Here is a 19,158-nt window from a genome sequence, read left to right on the forward strand (position 1 = left end):
TCAGGCTCCTTTGAGACATTGAATTTACTCTGATTTACAAATTTTGTACAAAATATATTAATATCATTCAGTTAGGTAACATTTCCTTGTTTCTTAATCAAACAGATCTGTGGTCTCCATTTACGTTGAGTTCCACATGTTTTAAAATTATTAAATAACATTAACATACTTTTAGCATTAAAGAATTCATGACGTAAAACTATAACCCAAGTGATTGTGTTTTGTTTCGTATATCCCTATCAGCTGTGTGTGTATTCCTTTATTTGTATTAATTTGTTTGTGTTTTCTTTCCAAGAGAACATCTGACTCCCACATAAGGAAGAGTAAAATGGGCGCCCATTCATCAAAACGGGACGCTAAGGTGACAATAACGGTATCTAAGCAAATTAAAAAAAGAGTGGACCTGGTAAGAACCCGCTATGGTAAGAAAAAAACGATCCTATAGTGCCACCAAGATCCCCCGCAGATATAGTCTTGAGCAAGGGCGTCAGTTTGTTTTTAGAAGTGGTGGGGACACTAACCATAAGCTTGAGTGTGGTCTGAAAAGTGCTGGGTACCCTTATGTAAGCTATTCATCCATTCAACGCTGCATTACAATATGCTGTACAGTGTATTGTCAGGTGTTGAAATTATTCAAATACTGGTTCGGAAAATTAGTATTTGAAGCTTAAATCAGTATTCGGAGCTTCGTTATTTTTTTTTTTTCACGTACGTGACTTTACCAGAGCGAGGGAGGGAGGCAAACTATAAGCGTCAGCGACACCAAGCAGAGAAGCGAGAGAGGTGGAGGAAGAATAGATATCTTGTTTCCCTTTACTTTATAACACAACATTAGCGGGATCTCTGGAGGAAAAGTAATACTTAAAACCTTAGCTTAGTTGTTTGTTTACGTTCGCTGTACAGCGCCGCACCAATCAACTGTGACTGGCTTGCTGCAGAGCGTGAGCGTCTTGGGAATACCCGGTCAATATAATGGATATAATATGGACACATAAGACAATCAATATTCGGTATTTGTTATGGATTTATTGTACAAATTCCCTGAAAAGATGCACGTTCCAGGATGAATTGAAAAGGTCCCGTAAGGGCTGAGATGGCCGAGAACAGCTGATTTGGAACGGAGCAACAGCTGTTCGCTTTCACGGGGAAAAACGAAGGAACTTCAACCTACTTAGGCCTACTAATTAATGTTCAAAAGCTATTAAATCTTCAACAAAATATGCAGATACTGTCAAAATCGGTTCCAGGGAAGTAGTATAAAATAGACACCACCTGGGGAGGTTTATGAAAATAGCAACTTCCGGTTGGGGGGAGGGGGGGTGGTGGTGGGGTGTTAATGACTTATTGCTATTCTGTGTAATTTAATATAGGGCCTACGTTCTCCTCTCCTTATGGGGTCGTCTAAAGTGCAAACCTGCTATGGTCATCTTTTCGTGTGTTGTAAATCAGCTTTCAAGCAATGCTTTGGTGTATGGGCTTGTTCCTCGACCCCCTGGCTAGCGTCAACGAAAGCCAGAGGGTTACATGATACGACCGTCGACCCCTCAAATGGCATTGGGGGGCGGTTATAATCTTGTTTACCAGATTCCCATCTGGTAAACAACCACCTCCTCCTCTGGTAAACAACCACCTCCTTCGTGTGTTGTAAATCAGCTTTCAAGCAATGCTTTGGTGTATGGGCTTGTTCCTCGACCCCCTGGCTAGCGTCAACGAAAGCCAGAGGGTTACATGATACGACCGTCGACCCCTCAAATGGCATTGGGGGGCGGTTATAATCTTGTTTACCAGATTCCCATCTGGTAAACAACCACCTCCTCCAGAAGCCAACCGAAGTGAATGTGTGTGTGTGTGTGTGTGTGTGTGTGTGTGTGTGTGTGTGTGTGTGTGTGTGTGTGTGTGTGTGTGTGTGTGTGTGTGTGTGTGTGTGTGGGGGTGCTGGGTGTGTGTGTGTGTGTGTATGTGTGTGTGTGTTTGATGTAATAATGCATTAAATATTATTATATGAAACCTCTTAATATATATATATATATATATATATATGTGTATAGTGGTCATCGTATTATAGGGATGGGAATCCGGTAAACAAGCCCATTATATATCAGGGTTAAAAAGTGGTGTTCACCATATGTGGGTCCGTTTGTGGTTCACATAGAAAACATATTAGGAGTTATCATGATACTATTAAATGATGTTCTATTAATTTCATTTATTATAAGATATATGTATTAACCGTACTTATCAATAGTAGATAGTATGTCTATTGTGTGAATGAGTAGGCGTAGGCCATTGGTATCTAGGCATGCGCACTAACGGTGTGTCTATTGGTCAGGAGGTCATGACACCGGGGGGTAGGTGTGTCGGGTATACTGTTGATCTCCTATCGGGCATATATATCGACCCCCAGTGCTGAATGATCACAGCCCTGATCCTCCAAACGTCTGAGGTGCTAGGCTAAGCTAGTAGACTCGTCATAGCGGCTGCAGAAAAAAAAAAAAAAAAAAAAAGAGAAGAAAAACAGCGACCCAACCTGCGCAACTATGCCTACTGACTGTAAGTATTCATATGAGTGTAATATATTATTATTATTATTATATCATGACTATGACCATGCGTATACGCGGCCCATATCTGATTGATACAGTTTTTCCGCAGTGATTTCTGGCGTCGGCAATGAGAGCGTGAAAAAGCAGCGGGATCCACGTGCACGTAAGATGATTTTATAGCAGCGTATAATATATAGAACCCTCTCACTCTCTATCATTATTATTATTATCGGCTATAATATATGCACGTAGAACAACTGCTAAATCGTATGTTTATGATGTGTAGCAGGTTCACATGATATTCGGTTGAATAATCAAAGAACGATACTCGGCGATTGGACCAATGTGGGGGCCAGCTGTAGTTATGGTTAGTTATTAGTACACATGCTATTATCATACATGAATTACATCTATTTTATTGTGCATTTAATAATGAATAAAAAATAAAATAAAAAATAAAATAAAAAAAAAGACCAGCCATCCCTAACCCCTGTATACTTTTGTATTTGCTGTTTTTTTTTTATTGGTTTACGTATAGTGCCTATCGTGGATAGTGTGAAACAGTGGACCCCTGGAGCAAACCGTCTATCCAAGAAAAATCTCAAAAGACCAAACCTAGGACCGGCTCTACCCTGCTCTCCGCTAACAGTGTCGCAACCACAGATTCCGTATAAAAAGGGGCGCAAGGACACCGCTCATAGTGTTTTAACTCCAGAGAATTTTAACTTGGTTCTCCATGCTGTCATAAACCCTAAAATCGTCCACCACGGGGGTGGATGGTCTGAGTCCAAACAGCCGGTGATTGAGACGTCGGTTGTGCATGTGTCTGAGCCGCCTACAGAGACCGTTACTGTACAGCCGGATGGAGGCATTCAGCATGGTAGGAAATTAAAGAAAAAAGTATATATGCTATAGAGTGGGATGAACATGAGGGGTGTGATAATGATTATGTCGATTTCTTTATCTATTACAAACAGTCCTTGGAGACCCTCAGTATGCACCACTACCAGAACTGACCGATGAGGATCTCGAGGGTCTTGCCGACATTCCGTTGTGGCCCTCATCGCTGTTGGAACAGCTCGACTTCACTCCCGCTCATTGGATAGACCCTCCAGCTACTTCCGTAGGGGGTACCGCCAGTGCAGAACCTGTAAACCATCAGCCTGCAGCCCCCGCCTCTGGATCACTACCCATCATCCAGGACCTATCCACGACCCACCAGGCACTGTGAGTCCCTACGCCTACGGTGCAGTGGCTACGCTGCTACCAGTCGGCTCAGCGGTTGCTGATGAATACATTTCGGGTGGGCCATGTATCAACTGTTGTAAAGAATGTGTTGATAAATTAACCTTGGTAACTACAGCGGCTGATGTAAATTCCTTAACCATTGGTCGTCAGTGTAAACTGGGTGCATTGTCTGTGAAACGTATTGACTGCAGATTTCAGGCTATCGAAGAGCAAACGAAGCAGTCACTCAAGACACTCGGGGCCATCAAGGCCGATCTAGTGCGTTATGGGCTGGCTATAGAATCAATACAGCAGAAGAATTTGGCTGTCGAGGCAGCAGTGCGTGTTAACACTCTGGCTATGGATAGGGGGCCTAAGATATCTAAAATAGCTCAGAAAATTTGGCTAATTGAAGCTACGGCGCAGGATAACATCAGGGCCTACAAGGGCATGTCTGCCCAGATGACTGTTAATAATGCTCTGGATAAGCTTTCGATGAATCGTTAGTATTTGATTTGTGGTTTTGGGTGTTCTTTTTATTTTTTGTTTATTCTGTGGAGAGGTATTTTTTGTTTTAAACTGAACGTAATAAAACTTTTTTCTTTTAATATCTGACTAATTAACTTTTATTTATTTTTTTATCTATTGGCATAAAACTATAGCTGAACACTATGCATAAAGCTATTAGCCCTAGAAAAAGGAAATTCAAATCTGTAGACGTAAATCCCAAGAGACGGCGTAGATCTGATAGCGGGGATAGCATTATGGATGTAGATCTTGAAGAGATGGCTATGAGGTATGATGCAACCGGCGATACGTCTCATTTGCTGGCTGTAGGACATGTGGGGGGTGGGGGCATGAGTGCAGAAGGTGGTTTAGACATGCGGGAAATACGTGCTGACATAGCTAGAACTAGACGTGTGTTAATTGCTGCTGATGCCTGGGGGGATAGAATGACAGATGCACTAGACAGGGCTGCTATGATAAATGTTTCGAACGATCCATGTGTGGGGTTAGATGTCCCCGGGGATTTAGACACACGGGATGTGTTGTATGCGGCGGCAAACACCAGAGATGTACTTAACACTGTCGATGGGTGGCTGGCTAGTGCACAAGAGAGGCTAGACATAGCCGCGCAGATAGACATAACATCGCCGATAGATGTATTGCATGTGTCGCAACGTGACGGAAGGGGATGGCGAGGGTTTTCAGGAACCCCTGGCTGCTGCAGGGGGTAGGACTGGTGACTCTATAGAGTCGAATATACAGGACGGTGGCGGTGGTGGTGGCGGTGTTGTTGATGTTGATGGTGACGATGGCGGTGCTGATGTTGATGGCTGTGGTGAGGATGATGATGGTGGTGATGATGGTACACCTGCGCCTATGATGGAGGGTGATGATGATGGTGGTGATGATGGTGCACCTGAGCCTATGGTGGAGGGTGATGATGATGACGAGTTGCATACTAGATTATTTCCCCGCTTTAACGGTTTTGAGGTTAGACAGTCCATTGATCTGAGAAGTATATCCCTTGCAAATTTACAAGAGGTCCCTGATTTGATCAGGGAGAGGCTGTCGGGGGTCATAACAAACTGCTCACAAAGTACAGCCGACGGTAGTGTCTTAAACGTTGTTTTGAGAGGGCCTTCACTGGCAGCTGATGTGCAGGCTGTGCTCGTGGCAGGTGATGATTACAATGCGGATTTGTTTATGGATCATATTAGCCAAGTCATACAGAGTAACGACACAGGTCTGACGGATGATGTGTTAGAGCTGGTGGTCACAGGGGTCCATAACAAACGGGGTGGTGTGCGTTTGAAGTTAAAAACAATTCCCTATGATGAGATCATAAACAAGAAGAAATTAAATCTCTACACACCTAGTAACACACATGACAATTTGTGTTTCTCACTATGCATGACACATTTTCTGCAGGAGGGGGTAACCAGAGGCAACACAGTGCCCGACGAGACTAATTTGGAGGCGGCTCGCAAATTACATAGGGAGCTGGGGTACGGTCCAGATCACTCTGTGGGTTTCTCGGATGTTTTCAAATTTGAGAGACATCTAGATGTTAAAATCTTAATATTTCATCATAATGATGCATTTAAGAAGCTGGAGATGTTCCAGACGCATACGGGCCAACATCCTAAAACAATATGGTTGTACCTGCATGATAACCATTATCATTGTATAGTGAACCGCACGGCTTTCTTTGGTACGCGATATGTGTGTGAATATTGCTACAAGGCCCACGAGGGAATTCTATTCCACAAATGCCCGGTCCATTGCAATGTGTGTCTGACAGTGTGCGATAGCCTGGCAGGTCGTACTATAAAGTGCACGGACTGTAGTCGTATATGCCGCTCGCAGGTCTGCTACGCCACACATAAGAAACATTCTGCCGTACATAAAATGATACCATGTGAAAAGATCAAATACTGCAATCAGTGTTGTAGACAGTATATCATACCGCAGAAGAAAAAGAAGAGGGGGGAGGAGGAGGTGGAGGAGGTGGAGGAGGATGCCTATAAAGGTCATGTATGCAGCGTGTCAAAGTGTCATCACTGCGGTGAACCGATACTCAGCGACACTGTGCATGAATGTTTTATCCAGCCGTACGACCGCCTTAAGAAACGCAAACGCAAGGGTCGACGCAAAGGTCGGGGGAACCGTTATACGACAGCTGCACCTGTAGATGACGATGATGATAATAGCCGTATATCTGATGATTACATATATTATGATTTCGAAACGCGCGTGCATGATGGCCGTCACAAAGCAAACTTTGTTGCTGCTAAGACTTCTGAAGGCGATGAATGGTACGCTAGCGGTACAGATTGCGTGGGAGAGTTTGTGAGACGCTATAGAACAGGGGCTTATAGGTTGTTTACATTCATTGCACACAACGCATCGGGCTTCGACAGCTATCTTGTCCTGGAATACATGACCAAGCAGGGTATTAAACCCTTTATAGTCATGAAGGGTAGCAGAGTCGTTATGATGCGCGATGATGCCTACACACAGAGATGGGTCGGCTCATTTAGCTTTTTGCCCATGCGATTGGCTAAGGCACCGGAGGCGTTGGATTTTGACGATATGGCGAAAGGTAATTTTCCTCATAAATTTAACACACGGGCCAACGAGTCTTATGTCGGTGCATACCCTGAGATCTCATATTATGGTTATGATTCCATGACTAGCGATCAAAAGACAGATTTCGCTATATGGTACAGATCTGTAAGGCACAAAAAATTGCGGCTGCGCCGCTACTGTGTCAACGATGTGAGGATCCTGCACACGGCTTGTGGGATCTACAGGGAAAATTTCATGGAGTGTGCAACTATAGACCTCTTTGCATATGCCACTCTGGCTTCGGCGTGTATGGCCACCTTCAAAAAGTCGTTCTTGAAAAAAAACGTCTTGGCATTGACCTACGAGGGGGTCTATCGGAAAAAGCAAAAGTCGTTCTCATGTGCATCCATCCAGTGGCTTGAATATCTATCCCACTCCAATAACCTGGAGATTCAGCACGCTCTCAAGCACGGGGAGGCTGAATATGGTCCATTCTTCCTAGATGGATATGCACCAGCTATAAACACAGCCTATGAATTTGCAGGATGCTTTTATCATGGGTGTGAACGTTGCTACAATGCTGGTCATCAGAATCCTGTCGTCAAAAAGACCTATGGAGAATTATGGTTGCAGTTTCACCTCAAAGTCAAGGCCCTCAAAAGAGATCATGGTTTAAGAGTTGTGGTCATGTGGGAGTGTGTGTGGCACAGACAGAAAAAGACAGATGCTGCAGTGCAGGCATTCTTGGCTACTCTGAAGATACAACCTAGGATTGATCCTCGCTACTCTCTCTATGGGGGCCGCACCAATGCCATCAAAATGTACCACAAGGCCGAGCCCGGTGAGAAAATACGCTACTATGACTTTACCTCTCTCTACCCCACAGTACAGGCCCGCTGTGCATATCCTGTAGGACACCCCCAGATCATTTTCAGGAATTTTGGTCCATTGGATGGGTATTTCGGCATCGTTAAATGCACTGTGTTGCCCCCCAGAGGTCTTTACCATCCTGTGCTCCCTTACAGATGTCATGGGAAGCTGATGTTCCCCCTCTGTGGTACATGTGCCACTGAGCTCAATCAGACAGACGCATGTCATCACGGCGACGATGAAAGGGCTCTGACAGGTACATGGGTGACTTTAGAGGTACAAAAAGCATTAGAAAAGGGTTATGTGATAATCCAGATGCATGAAGTATGGCACTACCCCAAGCGGTCGAAGTCTCTGTTTAAAGGGTATGTCAAAACGTTTCTCAAGCGTAAACAGGAGGCTTCAGGATACCCCAGCACAGTGGATACTGAGGAGAAACAGCAGGCGTATGTGCAAAACTATCTGGTTAAGGAAGGCATACAGCTGGATCACGACAACTTGAGCGTTAACAAAGCCATGCGTAATTGCAACAAGTTGATTCTCAACAGCCTGTGGGGTCGCTTTTCGCTACGCCCAGACCTACCCACTTGTGAGCTAATTGCTGAACCTGAAAGGTTCACCCAGCTCATGTTCAGCGACAGCTATCACATTAGCCACTTTTGTTTTGTTTCTGATGAGGTGGCCCTTGTAAAATGGAAACACAAAGATGCCCGTCTCGAAAGGGCTCGGGATGTTAACGTGATTGTGGGGGCTGTGACTACGGCCCATGCCAGGCTCATGCTCTATGACCTTCTAGACAAATTACAGGAGCGTATCCTCTATTGTGACGCAGACAGCATCATTTTTGTTTCCAAGGAGGGTGATTGAGTACCCCCTTTAGGTCCTTATCTGGGCGACCTGACCGACGAGATAAATGATGGCGATCTGTATGGTACCGAGCGGGAGGATTACATTAGCGAATATGTCTCAACAGGTCCTAAAAGCTATGCTTACCACACACATCACCACAAGTCTGTAGTCAAATGCAAAGGGGTGACTTTAAATGCAGCAAATGCTGAAGTGGTCACCCAGCAGACGCTGAAATGTCTAATAGATGATTTTGTCAACGATCGACCGCAAACCCGCGACATCACCACCACGGTAGATACCATTCAAAGGAATAAGAATAAGCTTCTGCTTAAAAACGCTACTGTGGTTAAACGACTTAGGGTGGTTTACAACAAACGCAGGGTTTTTCCCGACTACACCACGCTTCCTTACGGCTATTAACCATTTTGTATATTGTGTCCAAATGATCCCCTGTTTTTCTTCTTCTTCTTCTTCTTCCACATATTTTTTTTTTTATATCTTTTTATATTATTCATTTTGTATTTTTTGATGTGGTATGCATATTGTGTTAAGAAAATCAATTCATACGGAAATATACCACACTTTCCGGCAGGTTATTAACTATTTTGTTTTGATTTATTGTTTTCAAATTGATCCATGTGTTCTTCTCCTTTTAATCTTTTTATTTGAATCATTCTGTATTTTAGGGGTATTCATAATGTGATAAAAGAAATTCAAATCACATGTTAAATGTATATGTATCATAATGTATCTGTATATACTTTTATAAGCGTCATGCATTAATGATGAATGATGAATATCGTATGCTAAATGTTTTGTGGATCATGCATGTGTTAATAAAGAAATGTTAACTGTCACATGTTTCACGGTTCTATGGTCACAAGGCAGCCGTCCGTCAGAGGGGATGCACACAGACCGCAGAGATGGCTGTTGTACACGCTACTTTTGATCCTAGGCTACAGCACCCGTTCAGCATGGTGGTATCGGGACCGTCAAACAGCGGCAAAACCTACTTTGTCAAAACAGTCATTGAAAATATGGATCGGTTATTCTCAGAAAAGATTGAAAATATAGTATATATTTATTCATGCTGGCAGCCCATATATGATGATCTGCTTAAAATAAGGAACATTCACTTTATAGAAGTGATCCCCAAATCTCTATGCGATGATACAGTCTTACCAGTCCATACTAGAAATCTGCTCATTATTGACGACTTGATGAACGACGCATGCAATAATTTAGAGGTTCAGTACGTTTTTACCAAATATGTACACCATCGTAATCTCAGTTGTATGTATCTGGTCCAGAATTTATTCATGCAGGGTAAAACCAGCCGTACAATTAGTCTAAATACCAATTACATGGTTTTGTTTAAGAACCCACGAGACAAATATCAGATTATGCTGATAGCCAAACAGATGTTTCCGTGTAAGAAAAAATATTTTCTAGAAGCCTTTAACGATGCTACCGACATGCCTTATGGCTATCTGCTTGTAGACTTTAAAGCCATGACCCCAGACAACATGAGACTTAGAACAGATATATTGTCGGACCGGCATGTTGTATACACTCAGAGAGCAAAGTGATTAGCCAAAAGACCATGTCCTCACGTATAAGCAGAAATTGTGAGCGTCTTAAGCAACTATATAAAGCACCTCCAGCACAGCGTAAAGTTATCCTCAGGACAGCCAACACCGACTTTATCAACTCACTGTGTGAAATAGCCTTGAACATTTTACAAGGCAAAATACCACTAACCCCCCGTCAGCATACGAAATTGCGTAGACGAAAGAAGGACCTCAGAATACTCGCCAATAAAAATGTGCTAATATCTAGAAAGAAAAGACTAATCAATCAGACTGGTGGATTTCTTCTACCCCTGCTGTCTGTGGCTATACCGTTGTTTACAAGCCTGTTCTCAAGAGGAGGGTGATTATAATGGATCATACGCACAAGATGTATCTAGTTCCTCAACATCAACTCGATGCCTTAAAGCATACCCAACCCAGGGATTCTGTTAGACAGACTGCTGAAAATGAGCTGGATAAGGCCATTGCGACGGTGTTGAACACTCCCGATACAGACCTATATGAAAAAGCTGCCAGGTACGGAGCGGTCCTGCAGCGTTATCTATCCATGGTGAAACAAGGACAACGTGAGCATGGAGAATTAACTCTGTCACTTGCGGATGAGGGCCCAGTTCATACACCTGTGGCGGCACAGCATGGTGTTGATGACGATGATCGCAACGGCGATCATATTTATAAGGATATAATGAAACATATACCCGTCAGAAGCAAGAGCAACACCAGACATATCCTGGACTCTTTAAAGAAATCTAAAAATGTCTCATGGACGGACAAGGGGGAGCTCGTTTTACAAGGCGAAACTATTAAGGGGACCCAATTGTTTGATCTGTTAAAGAATGTTACCGCCCCTTACCATGTTGTCGAATCTGTCAGACCACAGGGATGGAATGTATTTCTGAAATTTTTAGCCAGCAATAATATACCGCTATCGGCTATCCCTAATAAACAGCTCAGACAAACTGTAGACATGTATAAGTATACGCCCTCACCTATGGGTGACTATGCGGCGGCAGCTATGCCTGTCTCATCTGGTAAAAGGAGGAAACGTAATCAGACATTGCCATCTATTACCTCCCCTGGAATGCCTATGGCCGAGTGGATACCATTTTAAATTTCTTATGTATCTTTATGTATATGTTATAGCCGTAAAAATAAAAGAAAAACAGTACGACTGAAAATGTAATCAAATCATTGTTTTATTTTTTATTATCATACCAAAACAACACATTTTACATGTTACATCCGCATATACATGACTGCACACATGACATATCATGTTCATTACAGACACTAGGTTGTACACGGTGTTGGGAAAAATAACCTGCTGAGTACATCACATGTACATTATAAATATAGCTAACTCCTACCCTAGCCTGATGAGCACATCACATGGACACATTATAATATAGTCGACTCTTGCTCTAAACCCAACGAACACATAACACAAACATGATAATATATAGTCAGGTCAAGGCCGGAGCTGAAGGCCCCATCTCCCAGGCAGGCAGATGGTGGACACTCAGACAATGCACCAGTATCATCTCCAGAACGGGAGAGCCACATTAATTTATCACACAGGAGACATTTTGAGAGCTCTTCCCCGTTAGGAGGAACCAAGAGATACCTCTGCCCATACTAGGGGCCTGAGAGCCACATTAAATTATCACACACGAGACACTTCGGGGGGGCACTCCCCCGTTTTAATTTATCACACCAGAGACACGAGGAACTCTCCCCGTTACGAAGCTCTCTCAGGGCCTGGGAGCCAAAACACACAGAACCGCACACACCTCAAACGCACACACCTCATCGAGAGGAGGATACAGCATAAGACTGCATCACACAGGGACTCTTCACCTTCTTCTGAAGCAGACCTTCCACGGAGGCGAAGCTCCAGACGAACCATCAGCGCTGATTAGGGACTTAGACATATTCGATTTCTCACGCTTTATGACTCTGTATAACCGTTGCCACTTTACTTAATAAATCCAAGGTCCTCGTGCCGATAGACTTTATTACCTCTCCGTCTCATTTTATCTGGTCCAGTAGCTAGACAGACCGTTTTTCCCAACAATTTGGTGACCCACGACGTGATTTTTTCTGAATTGAACACGCAACTGGGAAACGAGAGACGGAGAGCGGCACGACCTCGGGACCCCGGAGCACCGGACCGGTTCCTGCAGTCTCACCTCGTGCACGCCCAACAAAAGGTAGGCAGAACCTGTTGATAAAATCCAAACTCTGCATAGTTATATAGGAATCATTAGGAGGTGAGACTGTGAGAGCGGTTCGCTACGGGATATCTCGTGGGGACGAATAGGACTGCATCCCAGTATTTCCCCATAAACCCGATTGACCCTGAACGCGTGACACATCGAATATCGGCTCGTTGCATGGTGAAAGAATACCCTCGAGACCATAGGGCCTATAAGAATCGGGCATAGTGATACAAGACTATCGATGGCCACGTAATGGATGTGTAATGGAGACACCTATGTCTTAAAGGGGGGTTAGAGTCCCCTTCTTTGTTTAGGTATTAAATAATTTCGGTGGTAAGGGGGTTAGAGTCCCCAACTATGTCTTAAGGGGGTTAGGGTCCCTCGGGTGGGATTAAAGTCCCCACCTATGTCTTAAAGGGGGGTTAGAGTCCCCTTCTTTGTTTAGGTATTAAATAATTTCGGTGGTAAGGGGGTTAGAGTCCCCAACTATGTCTTAAGGGGGTTAGGGTCCCTCGGGTGGGATTAAAGTCCCCACCTATGTCTTAAAGGGGGGTTAGAGTCCCCTTCTTTGAATGTGTATTAAATAATTCTATGTGGTAAGAAGGTTAGAGTCCTTTATCAGGGTTAGAGTCCCTTTGCAGAGGAAACGGTGCCTAGGGCATGAGTGACACACAGAGAGAATAAGATAAACTAGGCTCGTTGCGTGGTGAAAGAACACCCTCGAGGCCTAAGGCTCGCCGCCCTTGATAAGTGAATCTGAGGCGCCCGAAGAAGCACAACGATTTCTTGGCCATATATTCATTGCATATGCGGGGACTGACGGACAGACACCTGAACTGACGCAGACTAGGGATAGCAGAGACCTCTCACCCCCACCTTCACGACCAGAGAGCAAGTGCGTGTGTACGGAGTCGAGAACGAGAGTCGGCGTGGGTGGAAGAATAGGAGAGCATGGGTGAAAGAGAGAGACAGAGAGACAGTGTGTATGCGCGTGAGAGTGAGAGAAAGGCTGTGAGCGACTCCGTGTGTGCGCGTGTACGCAAGAGGTGATGTTTCTGTGTGTGCGTTTGGAGGAGACAGAATGAGAAAGGTCTGTTTAGGTGTGTGTGTGTGTGTGTGTGTGTGTGTTTGTGTGAGAGGGAGCGAGAGAGATAGCAAGGAGAGATAGCAAGGAGAGCTAAAGTCGAAGGACGATCGAGAGGGACCATTTTCCCTCTAGACAGTTGAGTAGCGATAGAGTGCGTGTTTTTCTAACAATGAACGGTTGTTTCAGGACCACGAGAAGGGGCTCTGTATGGTTTTCAGGCCCAGAGTGTAATCCCCTTTCCCATATGTGTAGTCCTCCCATTTGAGGTCCCCGTCCACCATATTTGAAGTCCTCTACTCCACCTCATGTTGTAGTTCCCCTCCCTAAAATTGTATGGAAGTTAGAACCTGTGAGGGTGTTTTGGTTCGGCCTGACGAGGCCTGTACCAATTTCGGTGGTCAGCTTCTAGTTTTGTGTATATAGAAATTTGGAAAGGGGGAGCAGTATTAAGTTATATATAATAAAGTGAAAAGTTATTTGTGAATGAAGGGACAGAAGGATCTTTTTGTGTGTGAGAGATAGTTATTAGGCCTTGTTCCATGATGGAGAGTTGAGGATGTTGCATTCCAGGCTTATCTGTTAACGGTCCTAGCTGCTGCTTGACCCTAAGGGGAGCGAGGAAGGGTGAGAGAGAGAGAACACATTTCCCCCCCCATTTGTCGACCTACACCATTCAGGCAGTACAGAGAGACACACTAACACACAGTACAGAGAAAGGAAATAGAGTGCGTTCAACTGAAAGCGTGTGGTGGCCATACGCCATAAAATACCACATATCAAAGGAATGCAGGTAGAGCTCTGTTGAGTTTTCAGGCTTTGATAAATTTGTAGTTCCCTGTCTGCCATGTTTGAAGTTCCTTGTAGTCTCTGTCCATAGGTTTCACCTGAACAACCCCTATGCTGGCCGAGAAAAGGAACTACCCATGGTTTCTCTCACACCCAGCCCCCAGAGCACACTCGCTTTCAAGGCGTTATGGCCGCACCCAACGTGGGAGGGAGACACGCAGAGAGAGAGAGAAGCCACATTCCACCCTTATCTGTTGTCTTGCACCAAACAGCACCCCGTACTGAGGAGGGAGAGAGAGCGTGTTCTCCCGAAGGAGGGAGAGAGTCACAGGGAGACACGCAGCGGATATTCACATTATGGCTAATTTGTTTTTCTTTAAGTTTAGTTTTAGTTTTGTTTTTTATTAAGGATGATGAACATCCTGACACAGTTACCATTCAGGATGAAGAACATCAAAGTTCATGAGGAGGTTATAAGGACAATAACGTTGATACTTTAATAGGACAACAGTGATGATAATCTAATGCAATTGGACTAAAGAAGGTGTTGCTATTAACTAAGTGATTCATATTATTTTCACACAGGAAAGAATAATTGAATAAATATGGATATGATAAAGAAGGAGTATAATAATAAAATAAAATAAAGTAATCTTGATAAACTGTACAAGTAGGACTACACCTATTAAAATATGGGGTGTATCTCTTTGGTCAAGGATGACAGGTGGATTGAAGCCACATCTGCTGGGAAGGGGTCCTACATGCTATGTTGTCAATTTGGATTCGGAAGTAGTGGGTTTACCTTTCAAATGCCACTACTGCTGCTGCAACACTTTAATAATTGTAACTCTGATAAATGACTTTTTGTTTTATAGTTTCCCTGAGGTGTATTCATTACGCACACACACTTGGCTGCATAGGGCAGATGGGGCTGAAGACTCTGTCTCCATCCCTCCACTTTGCGATCTATACCACCATATAGGTGGGGATTGATTGTATCCCAAGTATGGCATCCTGCAGCGAGCCAGTATGGAAGGCTGGTTAGCCAACGACGGGTAAGATCCCACCTTGACACCCGGGACGACCTAAGGCAGACACAGTCACGATTACTTGGCAGAGTCGCTGTGGGCACTGGCTCACTTGATCATGAAGTGACGAGCTGCAACAATCATGGGAAGTCCCGTCTGGGGTGTAGGGTGGAGGAGGAACAGGAGTCAGATATGTCAGCTCTGGCAGCAGAGGTGGTCTTGGAACGGGGCATGTCGCGTTTTATTTTATTTTACCTTTGTGGTATAGAAGGCCACTAACGCATGTACGTTTTTCGGTTAAGTGCATGACTTTGGAACAGCGTGGTCTCCGGCGGCTGATGGTAAACCCACCCATATTGGGCTTTGGTTTTGGACATACTGGTTTCGATTTCCCTTCCCAAAAGATTGGTTTTAGTTTGCTGATGGTTAAGGTTAGACGTTTCGACGTTGGTTGCACCAATTGCGCAAGGGGGGAGGTATTGAGGTTTTTTCTTCACCATACTTGCAAACAAACAAAAAAAAAACACAGTGTTCAACAGATGGGTAGAAGCAGTCCCATCAAAAGACCAAAGTGCGGCTACAGTAATCAAGTTTTGGACTAGAGCAGTCATGACAAGGTTTGGAATTCCGTCAGAAATAAGCTCAGACAAAATGTTTATTCAGAGAACACTCAAACAAGTGATTCAACATTTGCATGTCAAATAAAGACTAGATTACGCCCCAATCCTCAACCACAAGGTATGGTGGAGAGAGGAATGGGACGCTTGAGACAAAGATTAACAAAGTTAAATTAGAGTACTAAATTAAAGGACTAATGCACTACGACTGACACTAATGAGTTATCGCATGAAAACTAACAGAACGACGCATCTAACCCCGCATGAAATGCTTAAGGGTCGACCCATGCCTTCACTTAACATTTGAGGGTCCCAAAAGGGACTTCCATTAGAGTAATTAGAAATAGAATTAAGGAAAATATGTTTGAACATCTAACTGTTGTACATAAGTTTGTAATTCCAGCAAGAGAAACACAAAGTTCCAGGGCCAGAGGAGGAGCCAGATGCAGACACGCCCGGAGCCGACGAACTACCCAAGAATGATGCAATCAAATTTTGGCAGGGTTTGAATCAGTCCTGTTTTGGTGGTCCACTATTAACAAAAATGTTGATTGGATAAATAATATATACTATAATCAGCAACGTTTTGTCAATTTTTCCACGGATAAGGTCAAGGGACTATATAGATATAGATATGCTATTGGCAGAGCACGGAGGGGTGTGTGGGATGATGAAGATGACATGTTGTACTTTTATCCCCAATAACACAGCACCGGATGGGTCGGTGGCCAGGGTGCTGGCAGGGTTACAGTCCCTCAGATTAGAGTTGGCAGAGAGCTCCGGCATTAATGACCCCTTCACAGGATGGATGGAGAGCCCAATGAGCGATGGGCGCTACAGGTGCAGCAGGTGCCATCCAAGCTTACCTGGGGATCGAGTATACACCGGAGAGTTTGGACGAGGGACCGCCAGAGGGGCCCGACCTGATCCGGCTGGAGAACAAGATGGAGCTCGGGGATACACACGGGCGAGATTCCAGGGGCCTTGATTGCCCGTTTATCAGATGAGGTCCTGAGCGCAGTTGAATAAAAGGGTCTAATGCTCAGGTGGCGCCTTGCGTCCACCTGCCCGTGATGACGCTCAGGACTATTCCGTGGTTTCAGTTGTTCCCGTGCCCCGGGCCTACCCCGAATACCCCATGCGTGTGATTGCTTATTGTTACACGACCAGCTAACTCCTCCTCACATCCTTAGTGTGTGGTCATCTAGGGATGGGTTGAGGGGGATTGCCATTCGTTGTTTACCTCATATCTTTCTGATATTATTATTATTATTTAGGGACACGTTTCAGGGTTGCATTTCTTTCCTGTGATTGTTATTGTGTAGTGTTTGTGTGATTGTTGCATTTTTGTTATATTGTTATTGTTTACTGTTAGTCTTATTGCTGCTTTTTGCTGATACTGTTTTTGTTTGGAGTTTGTTTTATTGTTGCATTTTGTTGTTGTTGTTATGGTTTGGTGTTGGTTTTGTTGTGTATCATCTGCTGCCAGTATTGTTGGTATTGTCTGCTCGCAATGTAAGGCCGGGGTGGATGCCACCCCCTAGGTGGGGTGTGTATGGCATACCCATGTCTGAAGCATGGGTAGCGTTTCTCCCACGTGGTTCCCCATACGCCCGGTCCAGCGAGTTGTTTTAGTCCCATGCTCATGGTTGTTTGTTTTTATGGTCATTTTGCCTTCTTTCTGTTATTTCTAATGGTGTTATAATGGTAGTCCCGTGCTGGAGTCCTATCCCTCGTACCCCAAATGAGTAAAAGTCGTCTTGCGACGACTTGAGGGGGATATGTTGGGAAAAATAACCTGCTGAGTACATCACATGTACATTATAAATATAGCTAACTCCTACCCTAGCCTGATGAGCACATCACATGGACACATTATAATATAGTCGACTCTTGCTCTAAACCCAACGAACACATAACACAAACATGATAATATATAGTCAGGTCAAGGCCGGAGCTGAAGGCCCCATCTCCCAGGCAGGCAGATGGTGGACACTCAGACAATGCACCAGTATCATCTCCAGAACGGGAGAGCCACATTAATTTATCACACAGGAGACATTTTGAGAGCTCTTCCCCGTTAGGAGGAACCAAGAGATACCTCTGCCCATACTAGGGGCCTGAGAGCCACATTAAATTATCACACACGAGACACTTCGGGGGGGCACTCCCCCGTTTTAATTTATCACACCAGAGACACGAGGAACTCTCCCCGTTACGAAGCTCTCTCAGGGCCTGGGAGCCAAAACACACAGAACCGCACACACCTCAAACGCACACACCTCATCGAGAGGAGGATACAGCATAAGACTGCATCACACAGGGACTCTTCACCTTCTTCTGAAGCAGACCTTCCACGGAGGCGAAGCTCCAGACGAACCATCAGCGCTGATTAGGGACTTAGACATATTCGATTTCTCACGCTTTATGACTCTGTATAACCGTTGCCACTTTACTTAATAAATCCAAGGTCCTCGTGCCGATAGACTTTATTACCTCTCCGTCTCATTTTATCTGGTCCAGTAGCTAGACAGACCGTTTTTCCCAACAACGGCCAACAAAGTCATAAACCTTTTCATCATTACGGGGTAGATTATCTCCGTACATTTTCAAAAACTTTTGATAGGATACACCTTTTTGCATATTAAACAAGAAAAAAACACAATGGTGCCCACATGCGGTACTTGATGGATCTTGGACCTGTTGTGTAGAATGAACTACATCTATACAGTGCTGATCGAGAAAACGCTGTATGGTCTCAGGAAACTCAGAGTATGAGGGAGGGTTGCCGTAGGAGTCGAAAAAGTATCCCTGGCTCTCAGCCGTAATATATATAGCTAGCCAATGGGCACCGGCCATGTGTGAAGGTTCGGTGTTGATCACCAGCATTGCAGGCCTCTGACGAATTTCCCGGGGTAGATGATTACATGGTAACGCACCAAGAAAATAAGCCATGTGTGCCATTTTCTGACACACTGCTGTCAGCTCTATAGTATTCATATCGCAACGTCTTTTCAGTAATAGTCCAACAACACCTGCCGTCTATTTGATATCTCTATAACAGAATCATAAACTGCATAACATATCAAATTGACCGTTGTAGCCAGCGCTGCTCTGAATCGTGCTTCTAGCCTCACATTCCCTGTTCGGACTAGCGATACATGTTGTGCACAACATGTATCGTCCGCCTCAAGGTTGAAACAAAATAATGCATACCCATCTCCGAATTCCTTATGATTAATAGCTATTTCTCTATCTTTGAGCT

General features: G+C 44.4%; 1 protein-coding gene and 1 long non-coding RNA gene across 2 annotated transcripts; both read left to right on the forward strand.

Moving 5' to 3' along the window:
* The first annotated feature begins 2,099 nt into the window (after positions 1-2,099).
* On the forward strand, positions 2,100-4,282 carry LOC132453347 (uncharacterized). Its single transcript, XR_009524643.1, has 4 exons — positions 2,100-2,706; positions 2,830-2,910; positions 3,082-3,423; positions 3,521-4,282. It is a non-coding gene; the product is annotated as an uncharacterized LOC132453347 (long non-coding RNA).
* Positions 4,283-4,309: 27 nt separating this feature from the next.
* Positions 4,310-9,373, forward strand: LOC132453303 (uncharacterized). Its single transcript, XM_060046138.1, has 2 exons — positions 4,310-6,444; positions 7,260-9,373. Exons 1-2 carry the CDS (start codon positions 6,295-6,297, stop codon positions 8,580-8,582), a joined length of 1,473 nt encoding a protein of 490 aa, XP_059902121.1. The 5' UTR covers positions 4,310-6,294; the 3' UTR covers positions 8,583-9,373.
* The last annotated feature ends 9,785 nt before the right edge of the window (positions 9,374-19,158 follow it).

Source organism: Gadus macrocephalus, chromosome 3, assembly GCF_031168955.1.
Source record: "Gadus macrocephalus chromosome 3, ASM3116895v1".
In the NCBI taxonomy this organism is placed as follows: domain Eukaryota; kingdom Metazoa; phylum Chordata; class Actinopteri; order Gadiformes; family Gadidae; genus Gadus; species Gadus macrocephalus.